At 45.4% G+C, this 23,930-nt stretch overlaps 1 protein-coding gene across 11 annotated transcripts in view; it reads left to right on the top strand.

The window, feature by feature from the left end:
- MEGF11 (multiple EGF like domains 11) overlaps positions 1-23,930 on the top strand; it is a 385,567-nt gene that overhangs the window by 99,608 nt on the left and 262,029 nt on the right. For all 11 annotated transcript variants that reach the window (XM_050967532.1, XM_050967528.1, XM_050967531.1 and 8 more), the window contains exons 2-5: positions 4,635-4,742; positions 9,114-9,237; positions 14,440-14,541; positions 16,547-16,647. In XM_050967532.1, the coding sequence (XP_050823489.1) occupies positions 9,122-9,237; positions 14,440-14,541; positions 16,547-16,647 (319 nt within the window). In that variant the 5' untranslated portion in view covers positions 4,635-4,742; positions 9,114-9,121. The remainder of the gene's footprint in view (positions 1-4,634; positions 4,743-9,113; positions 9,238-14,439; positions 14,542-16,546; positions 16,648-23,930) is intronic.

Genomic DNA, 23,930 nt, shown 5'->3' with positions numbered 1-23,930 from the left:
GGACTGTGGTTGCTACACTTGATCTAAGGCTTCCTTGAGGCTATACGTCACTGTGATCATGTAGGGTGAGCTCTTCAAAAGTGCTTCAGTTGGAGCAGAGTTAGGCCATTGCTGAGCTGAGCCGGCTCCAGCTTTTTTGCCGCCCCAGGCGGTGAAGCGGAAAAAACAAGATAAAGCCGTGAATGGCGGCACTTTGGCGGCAGCTCTACTGCACTGCTCATTCTTCGGCGGCAATTCAGCAGCATGTCCTTCGCTTCGAGAGAGACTGAGGGACCCGCCGCCGAATTGCCGCTGAAGACCCGCCCTCTTCCATTGGCCCCCTCAAGCATCTGCTTCCTTTGCTGGTGCCTGAAGCCGGCCCTGTTGCTGAGTACTTTTGAAAACCCCATCCTTAGCTGCTGCTGTTTGCACCTGCAGTGATCACAGGTTGCCAAAGCAGAGGCCATGCTGAGGTCGGACTAGATTATCACCATGGTCATTTCTGGTCTTCGAGTCAGGCTGAATCAAGCCCATTCTGCCTATGCCTATGATAAATAACGCTGTGGTTCTAGTGAAAGAAACCATATAAACTAAAAGAAAGAAGCTTCAGTGGTTTGTACGTGTCACTAGAAAGACTCATTACAAGAACAGCTTAATACTTTGGAGTGTGGTTGGCTATTTCATGGACTGAGGTAGGTGCCAGCAAAATAACACAGTCAGCACATGGAGTTGTGTCAAACAATGCGATTAAGATTCTAGTCCCAGATACTGTAGAAGCACTAACCATAGTTGTTTGGGAGGACATAGTGCTGCAGTGGATCAGCGTACCTGCCTTTCACTCTATTTGAGTCCTAGTTTATAGCATATAAATCACAGGAGGGAATGTACATAAAGCTGTGAGGGGTGCCCAGGTACTGATATCTCTATGGGGTCACTCCTCCCCGCCACGCACCCTGACTCTCTAGCTGCAAACAGCAGTGCCTATATAGCTCCACTGTGCAAGGAGATTGAAGCAGGGAGAGGAAGGGACAGTGCCGGAGTTCCCTGCACTCTCCACAGCTCCCTGCATGGCAGTGCACAATAGGCAGGTGAGAATGAGCTGCAGAGGGGTGAGACCAGAGAATCCACCCAGTGGATTGCCAGCCCCATAACATGGGTGTGTTGGGACCATGGAAGACTTCACCAGACATTGGGTGGGCTTGCCAGCTGCTCCATAGCCCGTAAGCCGCCTTCTCCTTCAGAGATACCTCTGCATGTCTGGATTTTGCTCACAGTGCCTGCCAATGTCCCTTTGGCGAAATTGCTGTTGAAGTGTTTGCCGTGTGCATGAGAGTTATTTTACTTCCATCGAATCCACCATCAGGGCTCTGTGTCGAGAATGAACATTCAACTCCCAATGAACTTGACTTCAGAATAATGACCTAAAAGTCCAAATGTTCAAAGACCTTACTGCTCATTTGTGCCAGTTGTTGATATCAAGCGCAAAATTACAAGGTAACATTTTAATTTTATTCTAAATAAAATGACAGGCCAGTTTTTTGAAAAATAATCTCTCTGAAAGGGAACCAGCAATTGTCTACACTTCGGCTTTGGTTTGCAGACATTTTTATGTGCTGTTGATGTAGTGTTTTCATTATAGCTACACTGGGCTGTCCATTGATTGTAATTACTCAGTTATTTAAGAAAAATATTTTTTTTGTATTTTTAAACTTAGATCATTAAAGAGGTAAAATCTCAAGTATTGACCCCACATGATGTGTCCCAATTTCCTAACATATTGATCTTTATATGCCTCATTACCCTAGTATCCCACAATCTTTTAATGTATTTATCCTCCCAGCAACCCTGAAACATAGGGTGGTGCTATTAGACCCATGCTATGGATGGGGACCGAAGGCACAGAGACACTAAGTGACTTGCCCAAGGGTGCACTGCAAGTCGAGAGTAGAGGAGAGATTTGAACACAGATCTTCTTAGTACTAAACTAATGCCCTAACCACTATCCCAGCCTTCCTTGCGCTGAATGGCTTTCATAGCCCTTAACAAAACCAGTTACATATATTTCTTTTGCTTTCCTTTCTGCTAGATCATTGAAAAAGCGGATGAATAATGGTCTGTATGTGGCACTCTGGCCTCACTCTCCCTTGAGGGGTTGGAGAAACTCCATGCATTTCCAAAAATAATCTGCAATAGATTGATGAAACTTCTTCAGTTATTATTCATTCCATGGCATTGGCTTTATCCTGTAGTCCTCTATCCAGCCAAGATCCCAATGATTTCAATGGAATCTTTCTCAATGAGATTGCTACTGACTGCAGAACTAGGCTTTTAGAGCCAGATTTATTGAAACAATTTAGATGCCTAATTCCCATTTAAACTAATGGGAGTTGGGCACCTAAATACTTAAAAAAAAAAATCTGGCTTTTAGATGTCTCTGCAGTATGGCCCATGTACTGCTGTTAGTAACAGTTTAAATTGACACTGAAATATTTTACAGATGAGAAGTTCAAAGATGCTTAATGGATTGGGAAGCACAGTTCCCATTAGAAGTAGGTATCCTGATCCCTTGGTCGGTTCTGGAAAACTCAGCTGATATCTGTCGGAAAATGTGCTAAGGGATGACAACAGGGCTCCCTTTAAATACAATCAACCTCCCTGTATGGTTAGGGCTCCTGTAGGGTTTTCTAAAGTCTAAAAGAATCCCTTTAGAAATAGGTCTTGGTAAATGTAATTTCTTCCTTCAATTTTTGAAGAGCAGATTCTGACCCTTGTGATCACGGTGAGCACACTGAGCTCCAGAAGGAATCCTGATGAAGTAGATTCTCCTCAGATTTAGTAAGAAAATCAGGGCCTGGCCTTTTACATGGTTTCACCCTCCCCCTCCCCCAATTTCTCAGTAAATGTGTAAGTACTGTAATCTCCCTCTTTTTTTTTTTTCCTTTTCCTTTTCTATTTCACATCAATTGTCTAAAATGTCACCTGATCCTTGTTTAATTTCTGTTTCATTCCTGCCGTTCCCTTTTGCTCCTGCAGTAAAACGTTGGCCGAGCAGCAGGGGTTCATGGCTCTCGTGTGTAACTTTTCTGTAGCTGATAGAATGATTTATCCTGGAAACATGTGTTTCCTTTTGCTGCTGGGACATCTCTGTGGCTGGAAAGACAGATTTTGTACTTGTGTCTAGGGAGAGAGCGTTCTGGTGCTGGACACAAGGGCAGATTGCTAGTGCTGCTGGCACTGGCCTCTCCAGAGGGGTTGGGAATGACCTAGCCCTGCATAATGGTGTGTGTGTGTGTGTGTGTGTGTGTGTGTGTGTGTGTTTGTGTGTGTGTGTGTGTGTGTTGGCTCTCCCTCTCTTCTGCTCCGGTAGGCCCAATAGGACTCATTCATGGTTATGCTATGGCTCTTTTATGCTAATTCAGATCTGGTCTAGGTCACTTACGCAGGCACCCCCAGTGCATGAATCATATTGGGACTTTTTGCAGAGATGAGTCATTCCTGTACCCCAGCTATTTCCAGCAGCTGGACTGCCCCCTTGAGGCCATAGGCAGAAAGCACAAGTTAAGGGAGCCCCATGGCTGCTCTAAGCTACACCAGGGCCTGGTCGTGACTGCAGGGAATAAGGGAGGAGGTGGATTTATGATAGCATTATTTTTGCTTGTGCCCTGTTACTGTAAGCCAGGTGCTTTTACCCTTAATGAACAAAATTGGAATGGCAATGAATTCCAGAGGTTTAAGCAAAACATCTTCGATTGTTAGCAGAAATATTTCCTTGCCTTTCATGCTGTGTATTCCTATTAACACCTTAAATAATAAATGGAGGAGTAATTCAGAAATCCAGTGCCCAATCCAGTGTTTATACCGATGGCTTTATCATTTGCATTTATCAAAGCTGGGACAATGAGAATCAGTTGAGTTGGTTTCAGGTAATCCTTGTTTTAATGTTGGGTAACAGACGTTTCCAGTAAAAGTTTACCTGTTTTTAAAAACTATTTTCCAGAGGAATTAAAAATAAATCATGGAAACATTTCTATGGTCTTGGCCAAGATTTTCAAACATGGCTAGTGATTTTGAGTCCCCCAAATTTTGGTCGATTAGCCAGAGACCCCGTGAAGTGACTTGATTTTCACAGTGCTCAGCAATGTCTGAATATCAGCCCCCTGTTATGGTGTCTGAAGTTGGTAACCATAAACTTGCTAGTCAGTTTTAAAACCCATGGCCAAGCTTAGCTTTTTTAACAAGGTCTAGCGTGAAGCCGAGTGTCTGTTCCAGTGGTCCCTTGCGTAAACTATGACAAAACCCTCAGACAGGGAGAAAGGACTGGATTCTGTCTGTAGGACTCTTGATTCTTCTTAGACAGTAAAATGGTATGATCAACAAACACATGGTCACTTTTCATATTTAGCTCAATGGTGTCTGTCTAATTCATCATCTGCCCTAATTGAAAGGGATAGTTCCGTTGTGTCTTGCAAAACTGCTCACATACATTTATGAGTAAACACCCCAGTACCCTTACCCTTGAATCCAGTGCCTATTGATTTCTCCCGTTACGATATCTGCTTATGTATGCTTGTTTCTCCCATTTCTACCTTAAGCCACTTCTGCTCCCTCTCACCACTCTTTATTGACCTGTTTTTGTACCTCTTGACTGTTTGCAGTGCCCAGTGAACTTTTGAAGAGCCCGGCTGTGCCTATGCAGTGTGCGTTCCTTAAAGCCCTGATAGTCTGTAGACACAGGATCCAGGAGGAATTTTCAACACACTGAGGTAAGGCAGTGTAACACAGATGCTTCTGCTTTGTTGTAGGGTTTTTAGAGGAAGAAATGTCTTTTTGTTCACTGCATTGGATGAAATCTGTGGACATCTACCTCAAAAACATAGCTTAGGTTAGTTTCCTGATTCTACATTTAGGCACCTAAGGGAGAGAATTTCAATAGCACCTGGGGATTTAGGAGCATCAAATCCCACTGAAAGGTCATTTAAGTTTTGGGTGCTTTTAAAATCCTCTCCCTTAAAATGTTAGTGTCCTGCCTTTCACAGGTATTGGGGAACCCCAAACGCTACTGAAATCAGTGGGACGTACGGGTGACCAACACCTTTGAAAAGGGAATATGTCTGCTACATCTATGCTCTACTTAGCAGGGGTCCATTGAGTTTTTTGTCCCCTCTGCTTGTAGGCCCTGATCCTGCTAGGTGCTGTGTGATTTCAGCTCATGTTACATATACTGAGGGTTAGGGGGAAACAATCTGTTTTTATCTGTGTTCGTGTGACACTTCATTCGATTTAAATGATTATCTTCATCTTTCATTGTCTCTGCAAACCCAACCACCGTTTCACCAGCAAAGCATTTTGCAAAAGGAACTCACAGACAAATAAATCAATGGCTTGCCACTTAGTGGCTTTTCTGTAGCTAAGATTAGTGGGTTAACAGTGAGAATGCATTACCATTCTGCTGTGATGAAACCAGTGGAATGGGTTTCAGGATGCAGGATGAATACTCCTGTGCCAGTACTATAGCTTTGGTCATGAAATTAATTCTAAAAAGAGCCTGGGATATGAAACTGGCTTGATGTATAACACACGTGACCCAATCCGTTGTGATTAACAGAGAGCGACACTATGGAAAAAATTGCACCATGAACATTTTGGACAGCAAGGGACCCTATTTTGTCAGACCATGCCTAGCCTTGAGCATCTTCAGCTCTCAGACCAAGCCTCTGGAGCTCCATGTTGGCCAGCCAGTCACTGTCATCCCTGATGGCCCACTACTGGCCCACAAAGAACCCACTGATTGGCTGGCTTATGGGACAGAGCCTTGAGGTGAGAGATTTGGAAAAGCACAAATGGGAGCTGTTGACCTTCTCTCCCTTGTTGAAATTCTCTCCCTGTTGTTCCTCATTCTCCCTGCTTTGTGAGCTGGACCAGACTGGGGTTCTTAGCTATGGCTTTAGGGCTCTGTCTGGCGTCTGATGTATTTGGGATGCTGTTTTAGTGGCAACCGGTAATAACCCACTTTGTTTCCTGGAATGCATGTGCAGCCTGGTGAGATGGTTTCATTTCTACCACCCTGCATGACAAAGATCACAGCTGTGTCAGTTGTCAGGCTGACGGCAGGTAGCCTTCACAAGAGGGCTAGTTTCTAAGGGTCAGATTTTGCTCAGGCTTGCGTTCAGCACCGAGGCCAGGTACCAAGGCAGTCCTTGGGCTGAGGAAGTGCAAGGATGCAGTGCCACACTTCCAAGGCATAAGGGGGGATGCAGCACAAGGGCCCACCTGCCTCCACGTCAAACAGAATAGGGGAGAGGGTGGAATTGCATACTGCAGCAGTGCTCCTTCTTCCCTCCAGCAATGCAGGGCTCTCTACAATGCAAGTGCCTCCAACACAGCTGATAGCTACATAGCCATGTTACTGCCCTCAATTGTTAGTGCCTTCAGCCATTCTGCAGGTGGGGAAGCTAGGCCCACCCTTACAAAGGTATTTAGATGCTTAAAGGTGCAGAGTGGGGTTTACAAAAGGGCCTGAAATCAGTGGGACTTGAGTGCTTTTATAAATCCCACTTGGCACCTAAATACCCAGGAGTACTGCCAGCTTTTTTGGCGCCCTAGGTGGCGAAAGGTCCTGCCCCCGAAATGGCGCCCCTGACAGAGGCGGTGGAAGATCCCACTCCTGAAATACTGCTGATGGCCGGGGCGGCCACCCCTCCCCCCAATGTTAATGCCCTAGGCGACCGCCTACATCGCCTAATGGGTTGGGCCAGCCCTGTAAATACTATTCAATCTGACTCGGAGTCTGTTGGGGAATGGGTTGCCTCATAAGACCTCAAAAAACCCACTTTTGGGGTTGTCAGGTTTTGGCCTGGTGTCTGCTGTAGCTGCAGGGCATTATCAGACATGCTGGTCTGGGTCTGATGGCCAGGGCTGTGCAGACTATCAGGCAGGGTCCGTCTACAAACCATGGGAAGTCCCTGCACTTTCTCATTAAGCTCAAGGAGCTGCCAACAATTAGGAGCCTGGTGCACTTGCCCTTTGCTGTGAGTGTTGTCTACACTCATATCGATTAGTTATGTCTTTAATAAAACTGTGGTCAATGTGCTCCTTTCCCTTAGAAAGGTGTCACATCCTCCTTCAGCGGATACCCACAGGCGTAAGTGTATTCTTCAGCGTGCTAACGAATGACTTTGCTATGTGTTCCTTTTGTTACTAGAGCTGCTAGACAGGAATAGCTTTGGAGCCTCAAAGGCTGATCCCAGGCCCATTGAAATTAATGGGATTCTTTCCTTCTTGTTCTCTGGGCTTTGGATCAGGCACCAATACGGAATCAGTTTTCCCCCTCTTGTTCGTTTTACTTTGTGCTTATATGCTCAACGCGACATCTGTGCTGGGCAGGATCAACCCCTTAACGTGGTCTTTATGCCAGTTCCTGCAGTGAGGTAATGTAATGAGAGCCATGTGTTTTGCAGACAGCAGAAGGGAGTTCTGTTCTGTTGCTAGGGGAAGCCTGCTGGCAATGTCTGAGGTTAAGTTATGGAAGCATGTTGCTCACAGTGCTGTATTAGAGGAGGACATATTTATGTCAAATGCCTGAAATGGAAATTGTAATTTTATTGTTCACTGAGTTTTAATACTTTATTTCCATAAGAGGCTGCATCGTTGGATGCAGGGTTGACATATTAGCCCCAAGTTTTCCATCCAGCTGGAGTTCTTGACAGGTGTTTGAGAAGTCTTGATTAGTAGCGCCACTCTGGTCTGCAGATAGAAGTATCTGCCTAGTTGTAAAGAAGAGGTTTGCAAAGCCTTTTCCCAGGCCTTTACAGGTTGAGATAGTTGACGCAAGGAGTGCAAAGAGGTTACGGGGAGCCTTTGGAGTCGTATCCTACTTGGCTTGCTCATTTTAGTAGTCTCTTTGAAAGCTGCTCTTATGAATAAGATAAGAGGAATTTGGCCCTCAGTGATTTTCAGTTAACCTCAGTGGCCACAACACTGACAAACACAGTGAGTTCAGTTTATATTTATAGATCTCTGTATAAATCTTCGTACATATAGACTAACACTTCCTCAGATACAACTATCCTTATAACATCGATTAGATGATGAAGAATCCAAACCAAATGAGTTCAGGCATTTCTACTTCAGATGTTCAACATGGCTATTATTTATTTCATCATTAGCATGACATGGTGGAATCAGCTGACCTCTGTCACTCTGAATGGACACTTCAATAAAAGCTGAAAAGTGAATTGATTTTCCCTCGGTCATGTAATAAGTATATGTCTTTGAGGTCTAGCCTACTCTGACACATGTAAATCCCATTAAAATTAATGGGAGTGGGTTTTACCCATGGGTTGATGGGAGTATAGATTATTTTAACAGCTCAATTATTTACTTTATTTGTGAAAGCAGCCTTAATGATCTTCGGTATCAAAAATGTTCTTAGGGAGAATCATGGGTATTGATATCTTGGGTAGTTTCACCCTCAAATTTAAGCTCAAACCTACTGAAATCTGTTTAGATTCCTAATTTTAGGACATGCCTCTGCACTGCATCCTTAGTAGTGGGAGGATTTGCCTTTTTGCAGGTATCAGCCCCACTGTTAAGCCTGTGTTGAGATTTGCACTTAAAGCAGACGTTAAATCCTCTTTGAACATATATGAATAGTAGAATGTATCTCTCTCAAATTTACAGCAATGGCTCTGATTAGAGGATGATTTTTTTGAGAATTTTCCAGTAAATCTGTAAATTAATTTCTGAGTTATACGCATGTTAATATAGCTCCTTTAAGAAATTATTTGGTGAGTCTCATCTGTTTCTTTTCCAGAGCTCTCTAGTAAATACATTCCTGATTGCTCAGATCTGAATATTGACTTGTCTAGATTGTAGCAAAATATAAGGCATAGGCCAGTTACTGACTTTATTATGGTGTCAGTATTTTATTTATTAACATTTCTACTAATAAGCCTTTCTGTCCACACCATGATAATAAATAATTGTCACTTGGAAATATTGTTTTCTATTCATTATGGGTGTAAGTAAGGGGATCAAAATGAGTTTCTGAAGTTCAGGCCTAGTCTTGGAAATATTGAGCAGATGTTCTTTCATACTGATCTGTTAATGAACATTGTTTTGTTCTCTTCATCTAGAAACAAGGATGGTGGTCTGCATACTGTTGTGGTGGATTTTAAAAGTGCTTACTCTGTCTTTCTTGCTGAAAACGACTCTGTCCTTAAATCCAGATGATCCCAATGTTTGTAGTCACTGGGAAAGGTAATGTATAAGCAGTGTCTCCTTCAATTTGATAGCCAGTTCAGATTTGTACACTGTAAAGGCAGAATTATTATCACTAGGAGTCAAATTATGTCACCGTCCCGCACAAACAGACACTGATCTATGCTGCAGAGGCACCTGTGTCTGGATTCAGAGCAGCCGGAATAATCAGCGCCAGGGCTATGCATGAGGGAACATAGCACCATACTACTTATCTTCTGTCCTGCTCTGGAATGCTCCTTTTGTGGCTCCTATACAGGAGCTCTCTCCATGCATTCAGGGTTTGAGTCTGACTCCCTCTTGAATTGCTGGGTGCAGGTTTCCTGGCCCGTGGCTGAGCGCAGTGTTTGCCAGTGTTTGGCACGAAGTATTGATCCTTTGTTGGTACGACGTGCAGGTTTGTATTATGAATTCTGAACTTCTTGGTTTTGCCTGCGGAATTCCCATCAACACCAGTGAAAGTTCTGCATATGAGACGAAGGCAGAATATGCAACACAGACCCCTGGACTAGAGAGCTCTGTGCACTGGAGACCCCAATTGTGAATTGGGATAATTTTGCTCACAGCACATCTTTGTTGTAGTGATAGGCTCTCGTCCCATAACTGGGTCTGTGCAGTTGGGCTCTTGTGTCTGCATGGAGCCTTTTTTGCCTTCAGTGGGGCTCCATATGGATGCAGGGGTCCATTTCCAGAGACCACAGATACTAAAGTTGCTGCACGTTGAGGTTTAACTCATGGAGCTTCCGTCCCAGTTACGTGTGTTATTCCAGCATAGGAGTGAATGGGGCCCTAACATTTCTCCGTAGCTTATACTACAGCAAGCATGGCTCCTGTAACGAGTAAATATGCATATATAGCATAGTGGCATTTATGAAGTTTATTATGATTTGATTTTTGGAGGTCTTTGTTAGAGCGTGAAGTGGTTTACAGGAAAAATGCAGCTGCAAAGAGAAGCATGTTTATGTGCAGAAATGGTATTTTGCAGTTGTGGTGGGGGCGATGCATTCGAAGCACAGGAATAAAATATTGATTTTGTGTGAAGGAAGTCTGCAACCTAGAGACCCAGTGAAGGAGAAACAAAAATTAAATAGCAAAATGGATTGGTTGTACTGACCAAGACAACTTTGTTACTTAAGCGTTAATAAATCAACCAAAAAAGATTAAGTTGGTGTAGCGCTGGGTAACAAATAAGATCATAAAATAATAATAAAGATTCGTGAATGTTATTGTTTTACATTTATAATGAGCAATGTAAATAAAAATCCCACCACCAACGAAACCTCCAGCAAGTTGTTGTACAGAGAACAAAAGTGATTGTCTTGTGGCTGCCCAGGTAGAAGGGAAATATGACAGATCAATGTATTAAGAGCCCAGTCTACCGACTTCAATAGGCATCAACTCTCCAGGCAAATATTTTGACATCATCTGTTGTTAAGAGTGCAGTTCTGAAGCCTTTAATCACGCCAGCAGTCTCATTGACTACAATGGGATTGCTTGCATGATTAAGACCACTGATTTGATTTAAGGGTTTGCAGGATTTAGCTCATAGGTCCAGGTCCTGCAGTTAATAAAGACTGCAGGTTTCTGCAGGGAAGATCAGTGCAGAATCAGGGCCTTATAGTGCAAGATTCTCAGCTTTGTGTTTGCCTGTCTGGCAACACGCACACCTAGGAGGCTATGGGTGGAATTTTCTAAAGCATTTAAGTGATCTAGGAGCACTGTATCACAGTTCAACGAACTGCCCCAATATTTCCCCTCCCTGTTCCCTTAAGGGCACCCAATTCTAGGCACCCACGTCTAGGCTCCCAATTCCTCAGCTGTCACCTATCTCAGGTAGAGACCCACGTCTTTTTCCCCTTCTGACTGGGGTTTTTCCAGCCTGCAAAGCTCCCTGCTTACAATGAGTTGTCCCCAGGAAGTCAGACTGCCTAAAAAGTCTGCGCTTTGCTTTCTCTGCGAAGGCTAATGAACAGCTGGAATTGCGAACAGTTACAAGTTACCACACAGCTCTTTATAAGCAAGTACATTTATTCTTAAGGGGAAAACCTTACAGAGAAAACGTACTGAAAACGATAAAAGAACCTACACGCATGTGATAAGCTTACCAGAGATCACCCCAACTCCAGCAAGGGCTCTGATAGGAGTCAGTCCTTCCCACCCCGCCAAGGGTTCCTTAGCACAGACCAGGCACACCCATGAATAGGTTAGTCTTTCCTTTACACAGCTTGGCCTTTAATCTTCAGACTATGGGTAATCAGCAGACAGTGGTCCTCTCCTTTGGGTGTAGCTTCAAAAGCCTGGGTTTTTGCATCACTAGAGGTGGGGAATTTGCATTTATCTCCCCCTAGAAATTCCCGAGGCTAACATTAGACATTGTTTGTCCCAAAAGTCCTTTCTTGTCTGGCCCATTGTTCAGTCTATTCTTTGAAGTTCATAGCACTTCCCAGGGTTCAAAGCCCATCTGCCCTGCTAGAGAAGTCCATCGTCCCAGTTCACAATAATACATAACCTTTGCATTTAATACAATGGGCTCCAAAGATACTTAAATTTAATTCAGTAAGGTTTTTCCAGGATGCTGCAGGAAATTCCCATTGATGTGGGAGTGAGACGTATGGTATTTGTGCTTCTAAGTTATGTAAACTCTTGAAAATACCAGCCTCATCTAAATAAATATAATTAATAATAGGAAGGTAGTACCTGTTGCACTAAATAAGTAATATGTAGTGATGGGGGATAACTGCTGACATCTGCCCAATGTCTTCACTCTTTGTAATTTTTAACCAGTTTACCCAATTTCTGCACATTGCAATCTATTCAGGCCTGTAAAAGATAATATCACATTCTGTCCAAATCTCAAAACATTACCATGCCCAGATAGCACGTAACCCATAATTTTATGATCTGCAATTAGTTACCAGGTTATTTCTGCTACAAATTACTTAGGATTAAATTTGTGCAGTTTAAAAATAAACACCCTTGAGACCTTTTAGACATTATACCCAGTTTGATTGGTGCTCCCAATATTTGTTGAAGTAATGACTCTCCTTCATCATAAAATGAAATGTAAGACTCCCACCATGCTGGCAAAACTCAGCAGCATTAAGTTAATATGTGTTCATATTCGCATTTTTGTATACAAGCAAAAAATAACAGTCCTAATAGGAAGACCTCTGGTACGATTTAAAGACACGGAGCATTTTACAGATCTTCTAAGCCAAACTATTTTGCTCTACATAAGTTTTGTCTTTAGAAAATGTAAAGTTTTTATCAGTTGCCCTTTCCAGCTTTTAAAACACGTAATGCATTTTTTGGGAACATTTATTCCTGACTTAGAAAGAAATGGATTTTTAAATCAGTCGGAAATACTCCCTAAATGTCTCAGGTGTGCCTTGTATGCAATGGTCCGAGCTGGGAGCAGAAGCTCTAGGAGGTATTCTGCTTCTAGGTGAAAGTGGGAAGATTTCTTTGGGCTTTGGATCAGGCCCATAGTTTCCAGGCAGGGCCGACTCTAGTCACCAGCAAACCAAGCACGTGCTCGGGGCGGCTCATTTTCAGGGACGGCATACCGGCCATCTTTTTTTTCACTTTGGGCGGCAAAAGCCTAGAGCTGGCCGTGGCAGCCGCAGTGCGTCGTGCATGGGGGGTGCCCTGGGGCTGCTGTGGTTCGCGCTGCGAGGGAGCAGCGCCTGCACCTTGTGGCTGGGCCGGGGAGGCTCTGAGCGGGGGACGCTCGGGCTGGAGGCCGCCCCACGGGGCACATGGAGCCGCCTGCAGGTGCCACAGCCGGGGCTGGATGAAGTGGCCCGAACCCCCCAGGGACTGCAGCATAGAAGGTCATAGAGGGTGGGGCGCTGCTGTGCAGGGCCTGTGTCCCACTCTCCGGGGCTCCGCTTCCTCTGGGGCTACCCTGCCCCGGCTCATCAGCCCCTTGCTGGGGTGGTCCCCTAGCTCTGCCTTCCTGGGTCCCAGCCAGTCCTGGAGGCGGGAGCCCCGGCTGGAGGGACCCTGGGCTGAGGTGCGGCCTGGGAGCCCTACTGCTTACCCCGACCTGGCCAGCGCCGGACTGGCTGGAGGCGAGGGGAGAGCGGACGGAGTTAGCCCTGGTGGGAGGGAGTCCAGGGCTGGGGCGGCAGGGGATGTGGGTGGGGGAGGGCACCGGTGTGTGTGTGTGTGTGTGTGTGTGTGTGAGCTCAGGGCTGGGGCGGCAGGGGATGTGGATGGGGGAGGGCACCGGTGTGTGTGTGTGTGGGGGAGAAAGCTCAGGGCTGGGGCGGCAGGGGATGTGGATGGGGGAGGGCACCGGTGTGTGTGTGTGTGGGGGGGGGAGAGCTCAGGGCTGGGGCGGCAGGGGATGTGGGTGGGCGAGGGCACCGGTGTGTGTGTGTGGGGGAGAGCTCAGGGCTGGGGCGGCAGGGGATGTGGGTGGGGGAGGGCACCGGTGTGTGTGTGTGTGTGGGAGAGCTCAGGGCTGGGGCGGCAGGGGATGTGGATGGGGGAGGGCACCGGTGTGTGTGTGTGTGTGGGGGGGAGAGCTCAGGGCTGGGGCGGCAGGGGATGTGGGTGGGGGAGGGCACCGGTGTGTGTGTGTGGGGGAGAGCTCAGGGCTGGGGCGGCAGGGGATGTGGATGCGGGAGGGCACCGGTGTGTGTGTGTGTGTGGGGGGGAGAGCTCAGGGCTGGGGCGGCAGGGGATGTGAATGGGGGAGGGCACCGGTGTGTGTGTCGGGGGGAGAGCTCAGGGCTAGGGCGGCAGGGGATGTGGATGGGGGAGGGCACCGGTGTGTGTGTGTGTGGGGGAGAAAGCTCAGGGCTGGGGCGGCAGGGGATGTGGATGGGGGAGGGCACCGGTGTGTGTGTGTGTGTGGGGGGGAGAGCTCAGGGCTGGGGCGGCAGGGGATGTGGGTGGGGGAGGGCACCGGTGTGTGTGTGTGCGGGAGAGCTCAGGGCTGGGGCGGCAGGGGATGTGGATGGGGGAGGGCACTGGTGTGTGTGTGGGGGGGAGAGATCAGGGCTGAGGTGGTGGTCAGCCAAAAATTTTTTTGCTTGGGGCGGAAAAACCCTAGAGCCAGTCCTGTTCCCAAGGCTGTTGATTTAGTTATTTCTAAGGCTGGAATTAGGTGTGGGTGCACGTCAAGGAAGCAGAGGGGGTTTTTTTCACATTGTAAAGAACTGTCTTTCCCTCCCTTTCGTTGTCTGTCCCTAGCTATGCTGTGACAGTGCAGGAATCTTATGCTCACCCTTTCGATCAGATCTATTACACGAGATGTACTGATATACTGAACTGGTTCAAATGCACTAGACATCGGTAAGTGCTGTTGCCAAGATATTTTAATTGTGTTTTGCCCTTTCATTTCCCCGTAACCCCAAACCTTTGTGTTATCTCCTTCCTGACGCCGAAGGAAATACAGGCCTTTTTGCAACAAAATCTTTGTGACTGATAATATTTCATTAGCCTTTGCACTGAGAAATCCAGTGGCAATCTAGGAAACCAGGAGAGGGACAGTGACTCTCTCCTGAGCGTTGATTCAGTTACATCAGGGATTCCCAAACTGGGGGTTGGGAACCCTCAGGGGGTTGCGAGGTTATTACATGGTGGGGTCACGAGCCGTCAGCCTCTACTCCAAGCCCCGCTTTGCCTCCAGCATTTATAACGGTGTTAAATAAAGTGTTTTTAATATATAAGGGGGGTGGACGCACTCAGAGGCTTGCTATATGAAAGGGGTCACCAGTACAAAAGTTTGAGAACCACTGAGCTCCACAGAATACTTCAGTTGCCTAGTGCAGATGGGACCAAATGGCTTCGGATGTATCACAGCGTCTTTCTTTCTCTTTTAGACTGTTAGTTTGAATATGGGTCAGGTTGGTGATGACTAGAAATGGGATTAAGCTACAAAGTTTGCATCTAAATCTGAAGCTGAACTTCCCATAAATTTGGAGTTTGGGGCCAACCTCCATCTCTGGCATGGAGGGAAAGTTGTTGCCATCTGATCAAATTCTCCTGGGTGGTGTGAAATCAGCTATTGGCAGCTTGGCTCCCAGTGGAAAGCCATTCATAAACACCCAGCACAACTGGTCCTCTTGGGGTCTCTTCCTGCTAGCAGCTACTATTTGGGCTCAATTCCTATTGACTCAGTGGCAGCTGAGGGCACTCAACACCTTGTAGGTTTCAAACTCCATTTTAGTTTCTGTGATCTGGTGCCCAGAACTGGGTACAGAAGTTGAACTGCTCATGCCAAGAATAGTGGTTTGGTTGGAGTATAGCAGACTAGGTGGGGTTGACTTGTCTAATAGAAAGAACAACAAAGACTGAGCCAAAGTACATTTTCCAAAGTATTGTCCACTCTGCTGCACGGAGAAAGGTAAAACTACAGAACGCTCAGTACGGTGGCTTTTTATTTATTTATTTTTGCATTTGAGGCTCCTGATAGGGAAGGCTGCCTTACGGTGCTTTCCTGATAGCAGTGTTATGCCATCTTCAGGGCCGGCTCCAGGCCCTAGCGCGCCAAGCGCGTGCTTGGGGCGGCATGCCGCGGGGGGCGCTCTGCTGGTTGCCGGGAGGGCAGCAGGCGGCTCCGGTGGACCTCCCGTAGGCGTGCCTGCGGAGGGTCCGCTGGTCCCGCGGCTCCGGTGGAGCATACGCAGGCACGCCTGCGGGAGGTCCACCAGAGCCGCGGGACCAGCGGACCCTCCGCAGGAACGCCTGCGGGAGGTCCACTGGAGCCGCGGGACTGGCAAGCGGCAGAGCGCCGCCCTCGGCATGCTGCTGTGCTTGGGGCGGCGAAATGGCTAGAGCCGGCCCTGGCCATCTTGCAAGGGAATGAAGTCTGGGAATAATTACTAGTGGAGACAATGCACTTTGGGGGTTAATTTCCCTGTCTCCTGTAACAAGAACTAGAGATACAGCTTGCCTCGCAGTAGTTCTTTGTGTGGCATACTGAAAACGTAGTTTCCATAGAAGATTGTGTTGATCCCATTGCTGATAGCTGACCTTCATGAAACACAGAGAAGAATGGCTATTCCTGAAAAAGCTGCTTGCCCTCTCTTTAGCTCTGTGACAATGTTCTCAGATAGCAGTACCAAGAAGGGCTATGTAGGCCGATAGCTGCAAATACTGTGTTTATAATACGTGTTCTAATGCAAGTTTCAAAATACATATTGATTTTTTTATGGTGTTTTTTAATATCAAAAGCCTTCATGCATTTTCAAGTAATTATTGAATGCTCTCCTTGCTATAATTTAACACAAATATAATTCCAACCATAGGCATTGATTTCCAATACTGTCAAATGGCTTTCTGTCTTGCAATTTAGAATAAGTTACAAAACAGCATATCGAAGAGGAATAAGAACAATGTATCGGCGAAGATCTCAATGCTGCCCTGGATATTATGAAAGTGGAGACTTCTGCATACGTATGTATACAGTTTTGATTCATACATTACAATTAAAAAAATACCTTCACCCAGAAGGTGTAGAAAATCAAAGATGCTAATACAACAGTAATCAATAAAATTGAGGGCTGATTTCAGAGCTACTGAGCATCCACCGCTCCTCTGACTTCAGTAAGAAGTGTGAGTGCTCAGCATCTCTGAAGGACAGATCTTTACAGTCTGAGGCCCTGATTCAAGAAATCATTCCAACTTCAGCACACACTTAATTTTAAGCATATGCCTAAATCCCAGATCGTTTGCATTATTTTTAGGTGCCAGATGTTTTCCACATTACTTTAAAAAATAGTAATACTCTTGAGTCTCCAACCAAAAGATCATGATAGCACAGTGTATCTTTCCAGTGTAATATTTTTCTACCTGTTCTTTCTCTTTCTTATGTGTCAGGTCCCACACTGGTTTTGTCCATATTCATTTTCAAGAGCTATTTCCACTCTAAAGATCAGGATCTTCACTGATCCTTATCTGGAGTCGTCACAGAACCCCCCCCTCCTCGTTCTAGGAGAGTGACTCAGGTGGAGCAGACTGTGGCCTTGTTTATGCTGCTAAAAAAGCTGTATTTTTTAAAATCTGAGAGTAACTAATGTGCATGAATCCATCTGAGCTATCCTGAGACCAGGCACATCAGTTTTACCAGGAGGTATACTGCTCTGTACCCGTTCCAGGGGTAGCATCTCAGTGAGTTTACCTCACATTAAAACTAGAGTGCCTAGTCTTCACTATGTTTGACCACGGGATAGCGCTCTCTCATTTATGTGCATTGGTTTCCCCGATGTGCAAAATACACCCTTTTCAGCACTGAAGACAACTTAGGTCTGTGTCTACTGTTGAGATCCTTCCCATCTCTTCCCCTCCTCATCTGCCACTCTGTCTTTGTTTTCTTTAGCCATCCTGCCACTTTCTGTTGGTTATTTTTGTTTGGGTTTTTTACATGGTGATCACTACCCTGCTACGGTCACTGGACCATCTCACTCCTAGCAGAGTAAAGTATTTTGCTCCCTCCCATGGCAGAACCCACAAGAAGAGGTCAGGGATCACCAAGGAATTCACCTTTTTGAGTTCCCTTCCAATGCTGCCTTAATGAGAGGAGGAGGAATGGTTTGGAGACTGGAATTCAGCCTCCAAACTACACAGATTATGGGTCCCACTGGGGGAAGGAAGCTCCAGCCACTACAAAGGAGATGCTCCTCCACATTGCTTCAGTCAGCCAGTCCTTTAAAATCTATTTCATTAGGATTAGTGGGAGTCAGTGGCATGTGGCGAAGGGAGACTATATCCCGCAGTGTGTATGATGATCAAAAGAAAGTTTGATTAAAAAACAGTGTGTAGATTAAAGGCTAATTGGGTCTTCTTTCATTAATAGCAGCCTTTATTTCTTGAAAAAGTTAAATAGCTTTGTAATTAACAATGACATGCTTAGGCTGCTGAAGGCTGAGTTTAACTCCCTATTACTGGCTTTTTCTTGGATTAAAAGCAGGAGAGAAGGCTTTTTTGTTGTTGTTTTGATCCTTTCCCCCTCTTGTTTATTGTCCCTTTAAAGAGCAATGTCAGATTTTTTTTTCTCACTTGTTGTGTTTGGTATTTTCAGTGTGAATTAGCACTGATATAATCTGTTTTGCTTAGTCTTAACTACTTAAGTAATCCAGAGATGCGTGGCTCTGCCTTTTATTCCGTGGTGCCTTTTTCACCCTTCTCATGTCAGTGGTGATGCATTGTGGACAGTGGCAGATAGGTAGGAGATCAAATATTTTTCTTGTTTGAATTGGAAATCTGCCCAATTCTGCATTGTCTAGTTGGAGTGAGATCTCTTAGGGACAGGGACCAGTCTTTTTACATGTCTATAAAATGTATAGAACAGTTTGGAGTGCAGTGTAACACTAGTCTCTAAATCAGTGTCCTATCTCTGCTACGGAAGCAGCTGCAATTTAGGTTCTCATCTTTAGCTCCTTGAAGTCCCCAGCAAAACTCCCATTGCTTTCAGCAGGATTGTGAGCTGGCCTCTGTGGCTGGGATCATTTTGTTGTTAGTAAATGAATTTGGGATACAATAAATCGAATGTTGTTGCTAAGGAGTTGGACTAATGTCGGCAGTTGTTGTGTGACATTCCTCCTCATGAAACTCTGGCAGAATCATTTGGTTACAACTTATACCACCCTTCGCGAGTTAAATACTGGTAATTTTTCAGCAGAGATTGCCATTGGGGCTGAATTGTACAGAGCAGAGCGCTGCTTTTCCATTATGGAGGAATGTTTACTAGGAAGTACATTGAGCCCATCAATCTCATTTTATTGGTGACCTAAAATGGATGTGACTGCATGTCCAGAGGTGAAAGGTTAGAGAATTCACCTATTTCAGCATCTTACCATATAGCTTTGGGAATTTAACTTTGAGGGAGGAGTTTGTCTTTGTGACATTTGCTTTTATTGCCTTACTAGGCAAGATTTTAAAATAAAAAAAAAATCAAACACAAGAAGTGCATGCTTTTTTCCCACATTGGTGTCTTAGAAATGGTCCCTACCAGTCTGGTAGTTGTGCAAAATGATTTTCCCCTCTCTGCATATATTTATACATGACAGAGCTTTCCACTGAGCTGCCTCTGAAAACAAACTGCATCCTCCGAGTAGTAGATCAGAGCAAGTATAATTTAGTATACTTTGTTTGCTAAGGGAAGCTTTTGGCAAAGCAAGTGCATAAACTACAGAAAATCTTTTTTTTAAAATGACAAGGGTTCAAATGCCCTTCAGGAAGGATTTTTAAATTGTATCAACTAGATTAGCATCTGTGGTAGGTAAAGCGGCTTTGAACGCTTCCTTGCTGCTTTAGAAAAGAATGTTACGTGGGTCTTTTGTTGTTTTGCCCTTTGAGCAGAGTGTAATTGAGGATTTCCCTTTTAAAAAGTGCGTCAGGTGGAAAGAGCCCCTGATTCACTAAATGGACAACTCTTTGTCTGGGAGACCAATGCTTTCTTCAGTCTGTCCCTTTGAATCTTTTCTTGCAGATCAGATTTATATAAAGCATCCACAGGAGAAGTTTGTCCTAGGTAGCACAAGGGGCAGAGATCCAGGCATGAGAAAAGTGTAGGGGAAGGCAGAAAGCAGCATTTTCTCCCTTCTACCCCAACCCTTGTATATTTAACCTTTTAATTACTGACCTTGGCACACAAAGCGGGAATGTGCTAATAAAGTTTGCAGATGACACAAAGCTGGGAGGTATTGCTAACACAGAGAAGGACTGGGATATCATACAGGAAGATCTGGATGACCTGTAAACTGGAGTAATAGTAATAGGATGAAATTTAATAGTGAAAAGTGCAAGGTCATGCATTTAGGGATTAATAACAAGAATTTTAGTTATAAACTGGGGACGCATCAGTTGGAAGTAACAGAGGAGAAGGACCTTGGAGTATTGGTTCATCTCAGGATGACTATGAGCCACCAATGTGATATGGCCGTTAAAAATGCCAATGCAGTTTTAGGATGCATCAGGCGAGGTATTTCCAGCAAAGATAAGGAGGTGTTAGTACCATTATACAAGGCACTGGTGAGACCTCATCTGGAATACTGTGTGCAGTTCTGGTCTCCCATGTTTAAGAAGGATGAATTCAAACTGGAACAGGTTCAGAGACAGGCTGCTAGGATGATCCCAGTAATGGAAAACCTGTTTTATGAAAGGAGATTCAAAGTGCTTGGCTTTTTTAGCCTAACCAAAAGAAGATTGAGGGAGGATATGATTGCTCTTTATAAATATATCAGAGAGATTAAATATTAGGGAGGGAGAGGAATTATTTAAGCTTAGTACCAATGTGGACACAAGAAGAAATGGATATAAACTGGACACTAGGAAGTTTAGACTTGAAATTAGATGACGGTTTCTAACCATTAGAGGAGTGAAGTTCTGGAACAGCCTTCCAAGGGGAGTAGTGGGGGCAAAAGACCTATCTGGCTTTAAGACTAAGCTTGATAAATTTATGGAGGGGATGGTATGATGGGATAGCCTAATTTTGGCAATTAATTTGGCAATTGATCTTTGATTATCAGCAGGTAAGTATGCCCCGTGGTCTGTGATGGGATGTTAGATGGGATGGGATCTGAGTTATTACAGAGAATTCTTTCCTAGGTGCTGGCTGGTGAGTCTTGCCCCACATGCTCAAGGTTTAACTGATTGCCGTATTTGGGATCGGGAAGGAATTTTCCTCCAGGGCAGATTGGCAGAGGCCCTGGAGGTTTTTTGCCTTCTTCTGCAGCATGGGGCACGAGTCACTTGCTGGAGGATTCTCTGCAGCTTGAGGTCTTCAAACAACAATTAGAGGACTTCAGTAACTCAGACATAGGTTAGGGGTTTGTTACAGGAGTGGGTGGGTGAGATTCTGTCGCCTGCATTGTGCAGGCGGTCAGACTAGATGATCATAATGGTCCCTTCTGAGCTGCCTGTGAGTCTATGATTCTTGGCAGGAAAAACAGTCAAAAGACAGGAGGATGGCAATTCACTTTTTCTTCACATTTTGGGTCATGGAGTATTTTAATCACCAGATGGTTTTTTATTTTTAAATTTCAAGGCTAGTATTCTGTTTTCATTCACTTTCTAATATATATCCCTATGCAGCGTGACTGGACGGCTCAGCGATTTGATAATGGCAAATGGAGTTCTTTAGCTCTAGATTGTTGGTTCAGATCTGACCCAGGTCAGTAGTGTCTGAAATTGGTTGTGTCTTGGTGGTGCTCTCTGGGATGAAGCGAGGTGATCACAGCTTGCTTCCAGTGATCAGTTATTTGTGTTACAAAAATATTGTCAGTATTACTACTGATTGGCCCCCTTGCTAACAGTCTTTATAGAGAAACTATGAATTTCACTGGTGGAATCTCCGCTCTGTCAGCCAGAGTGGTGCTCCATCATGGTCAGTCTAGGCACGTGATTATGTTTGTGGTTCTGTCTGTTCTGTCAATAAAAGAAGGATTTCATCCAGTTGCTAGCGCAAGTCGTGACCTTTGAATTCACTTTTGAACAAAGGAAGAATGACATCACTGTCAGGATGGAGGACACGTAGCTCCACCTGCCCAGTCTGGGGGCAGCCTATGAGTACAGCAGGGCCCGCCTGATTGACCATTCTGCCTGGCTGGCTGAGGAAGCCCAGTGGCCGCAACTGATCTCTGGTTGCTCAGTGCTTCTGCCCGCAGCTATGATTGCTTCTGTGCCTGCCTCGTTCCCAGCCCGACTCCTGCCCAGTCTGTTCCAGCTCTGCTTCCCTACTGGACTCCTGGCTCAGACCCTTTGGCTCTGATTACTGGCTGTGACTCCTGGCTTCAGTTTCTTGCTCCTGCTCTGATCACTAGATCTGATTCCAGTTCCAGCTACTAGGCCTGACCACGCACATCTGGGTTCCTGACAGTTATTACAGTAGTAAGATAAGGTGGTATTATGTACAAGTGAGTTTTGGAACCTGATTGTGATCATGATTTTTAGATAGTGTATTCCATGTCTAATATTTTAAATACAAGTGTCAAATTTCAGTATATAATTTTGTATTCTACTTGTATGACAATTCATACCTTAGCATTATACTGGGTTTACAATGTTGCATATATAGTGTCATTTATTTAAAAAAAAAACTATGAGAAGATTGTTTTATTGGAGCCATATGGCCTGATTGTTAAACATCTGTGCAGTAGAAGTAACAATTCCAAAGCGTCCTGCCATCTGGATGAATTCCAGTACTTGCAGTTTCATGCATATGATGCAACAACACACGGACACAGCAGTCAAGGATTCTTATGATGAAAAGAAAAATAATAACGTCTGTGATCAGTGCAAAAGTTGGACAGTTGAGGAAAACACTGAATCAGCAGTTTTAGCTTCCTGAATATTCATAGCAGTTGCTTGTATCATGTCAGAAGATTTGTTGATTCCCCCCCACTCCACTGCCCATGGATTATTGACATTTTAAATGTTGGCCTGTGATTTTAAATTTCTCTTGGCCAGCAGTCCTGTAACTTAAAGTGTATTTTCTAAGTCTTAACAGGTTTCAAACAATATTTTTTTTCATCTTTGTAGAAATGTGTTATGCCAGTATTAGTGCTTTCTGTAAGAGCCTTAGTGATACATTATTGAGGCATCCAGCATTCTGTGCATCAATAATGCATCATAAATAAATGGAAATGATATAACTATACATAGACACTTGATAGCAGGGAACATATATGCTCTTTCTCTGATTTTTATAGGGTGTGTGTGTGGGTGCATACACAGAGACACAAACTCACACAGAAAAATGGTGTGGAAGGCTATTGTTCCTGTGGCCTTAGTAACTATGGAATCGAAGTGACGATGGGAAACACGTTCTCAGCTCAGATATTACACAGTTTGTGTAGAATTCCTCCTTTTATGCCCATTTTGTGTGTAACTTCACACAGGTTCTCCTGTGCCGAGTAACAAGGATACACAAGAACTCTCCCTCTCCCCTCTAGCCTTCCTAGCTACGCACGCCTTTGTGGCAGTATTCTTAGTTCCTGTCCCTGCTGAGTCTTTCCTCCAAGGGACTAGCTCCCCATTCTCCATCCTTTCTAGCTGGGTCCTGCTCCCTGCAGGCTGGTCCTTCCCCAGCCCCTCTATCTAAGTGCTAAGGAGAATCTATGTAGAGCAGCTCAGACAGTCCCTTTCAGTCTCTCACTGAGCTCATACTGACCTTCCTGTCTCCCAGCAGGCCTGGTTCTTGATCACATGCTCCCATCCTGCAGACCCCCGTGCTTGCTCATTCCCTTCAACTTGGGAGGTAGGCTAGGCCTTGAGCAGGTGAGACTGAGCCCCAGCCCTCTGAAAGGGGCAGGGTACACTGTGATTCAGACAAGGTATAGGCAGGGCCGGTGCAACCTACTGGGTGACCTGGGCAGTTGCCTAGGGCACTAGGATTTGGGGGGCAGCATTTTGTTTGGTGGCGACCGCGGCGGCCGGATCTTAGGCCTCCCTGGTCGCTGTCGGCATTTAGGTGGAGGGAGCTGGGGCAGGGGGGCACGGGGAAGGCCACCTGCAGCAAGTAAGGGGAGGTGGGACGCAGGGGAACTCCCATCCCCAACTCACTCCTGCTCTGCTTCCTCCCCGAGCTCGCTGTGGCTGCTTTACTTCTCCTGCCTCCCAGGCTTGGGGCACCTAAGCTGATTGGCGCCGCAAGCCTGAGAGGCAGGAAAAATGAAGCAGCGACAGTGTGCTTGGGGTGGAGGCAGAGTAGGGGTGAACTGGGGCAAAGAGCTGCTGCA

This window comes from Gopherus flavomarginatus, chromosome 9 (genome assembly GCF_025201925.1).
Source record: "Gopherus flavomarginatus isolate rGopFla2 chromosome 9, rGopFla2.mat.asm, whole genome shotgun sequence".
Taxonomy (NCBI): Eukaryota; Metazoa; Chordata; order Testudines; family Testudinidae; genus Gopherus; species Gopherus flavomarginatus.
Note: the sequence above shows the minus strand (reverse complement) of the source record. Positions and strands in the feature narration are given on the sequence as shown.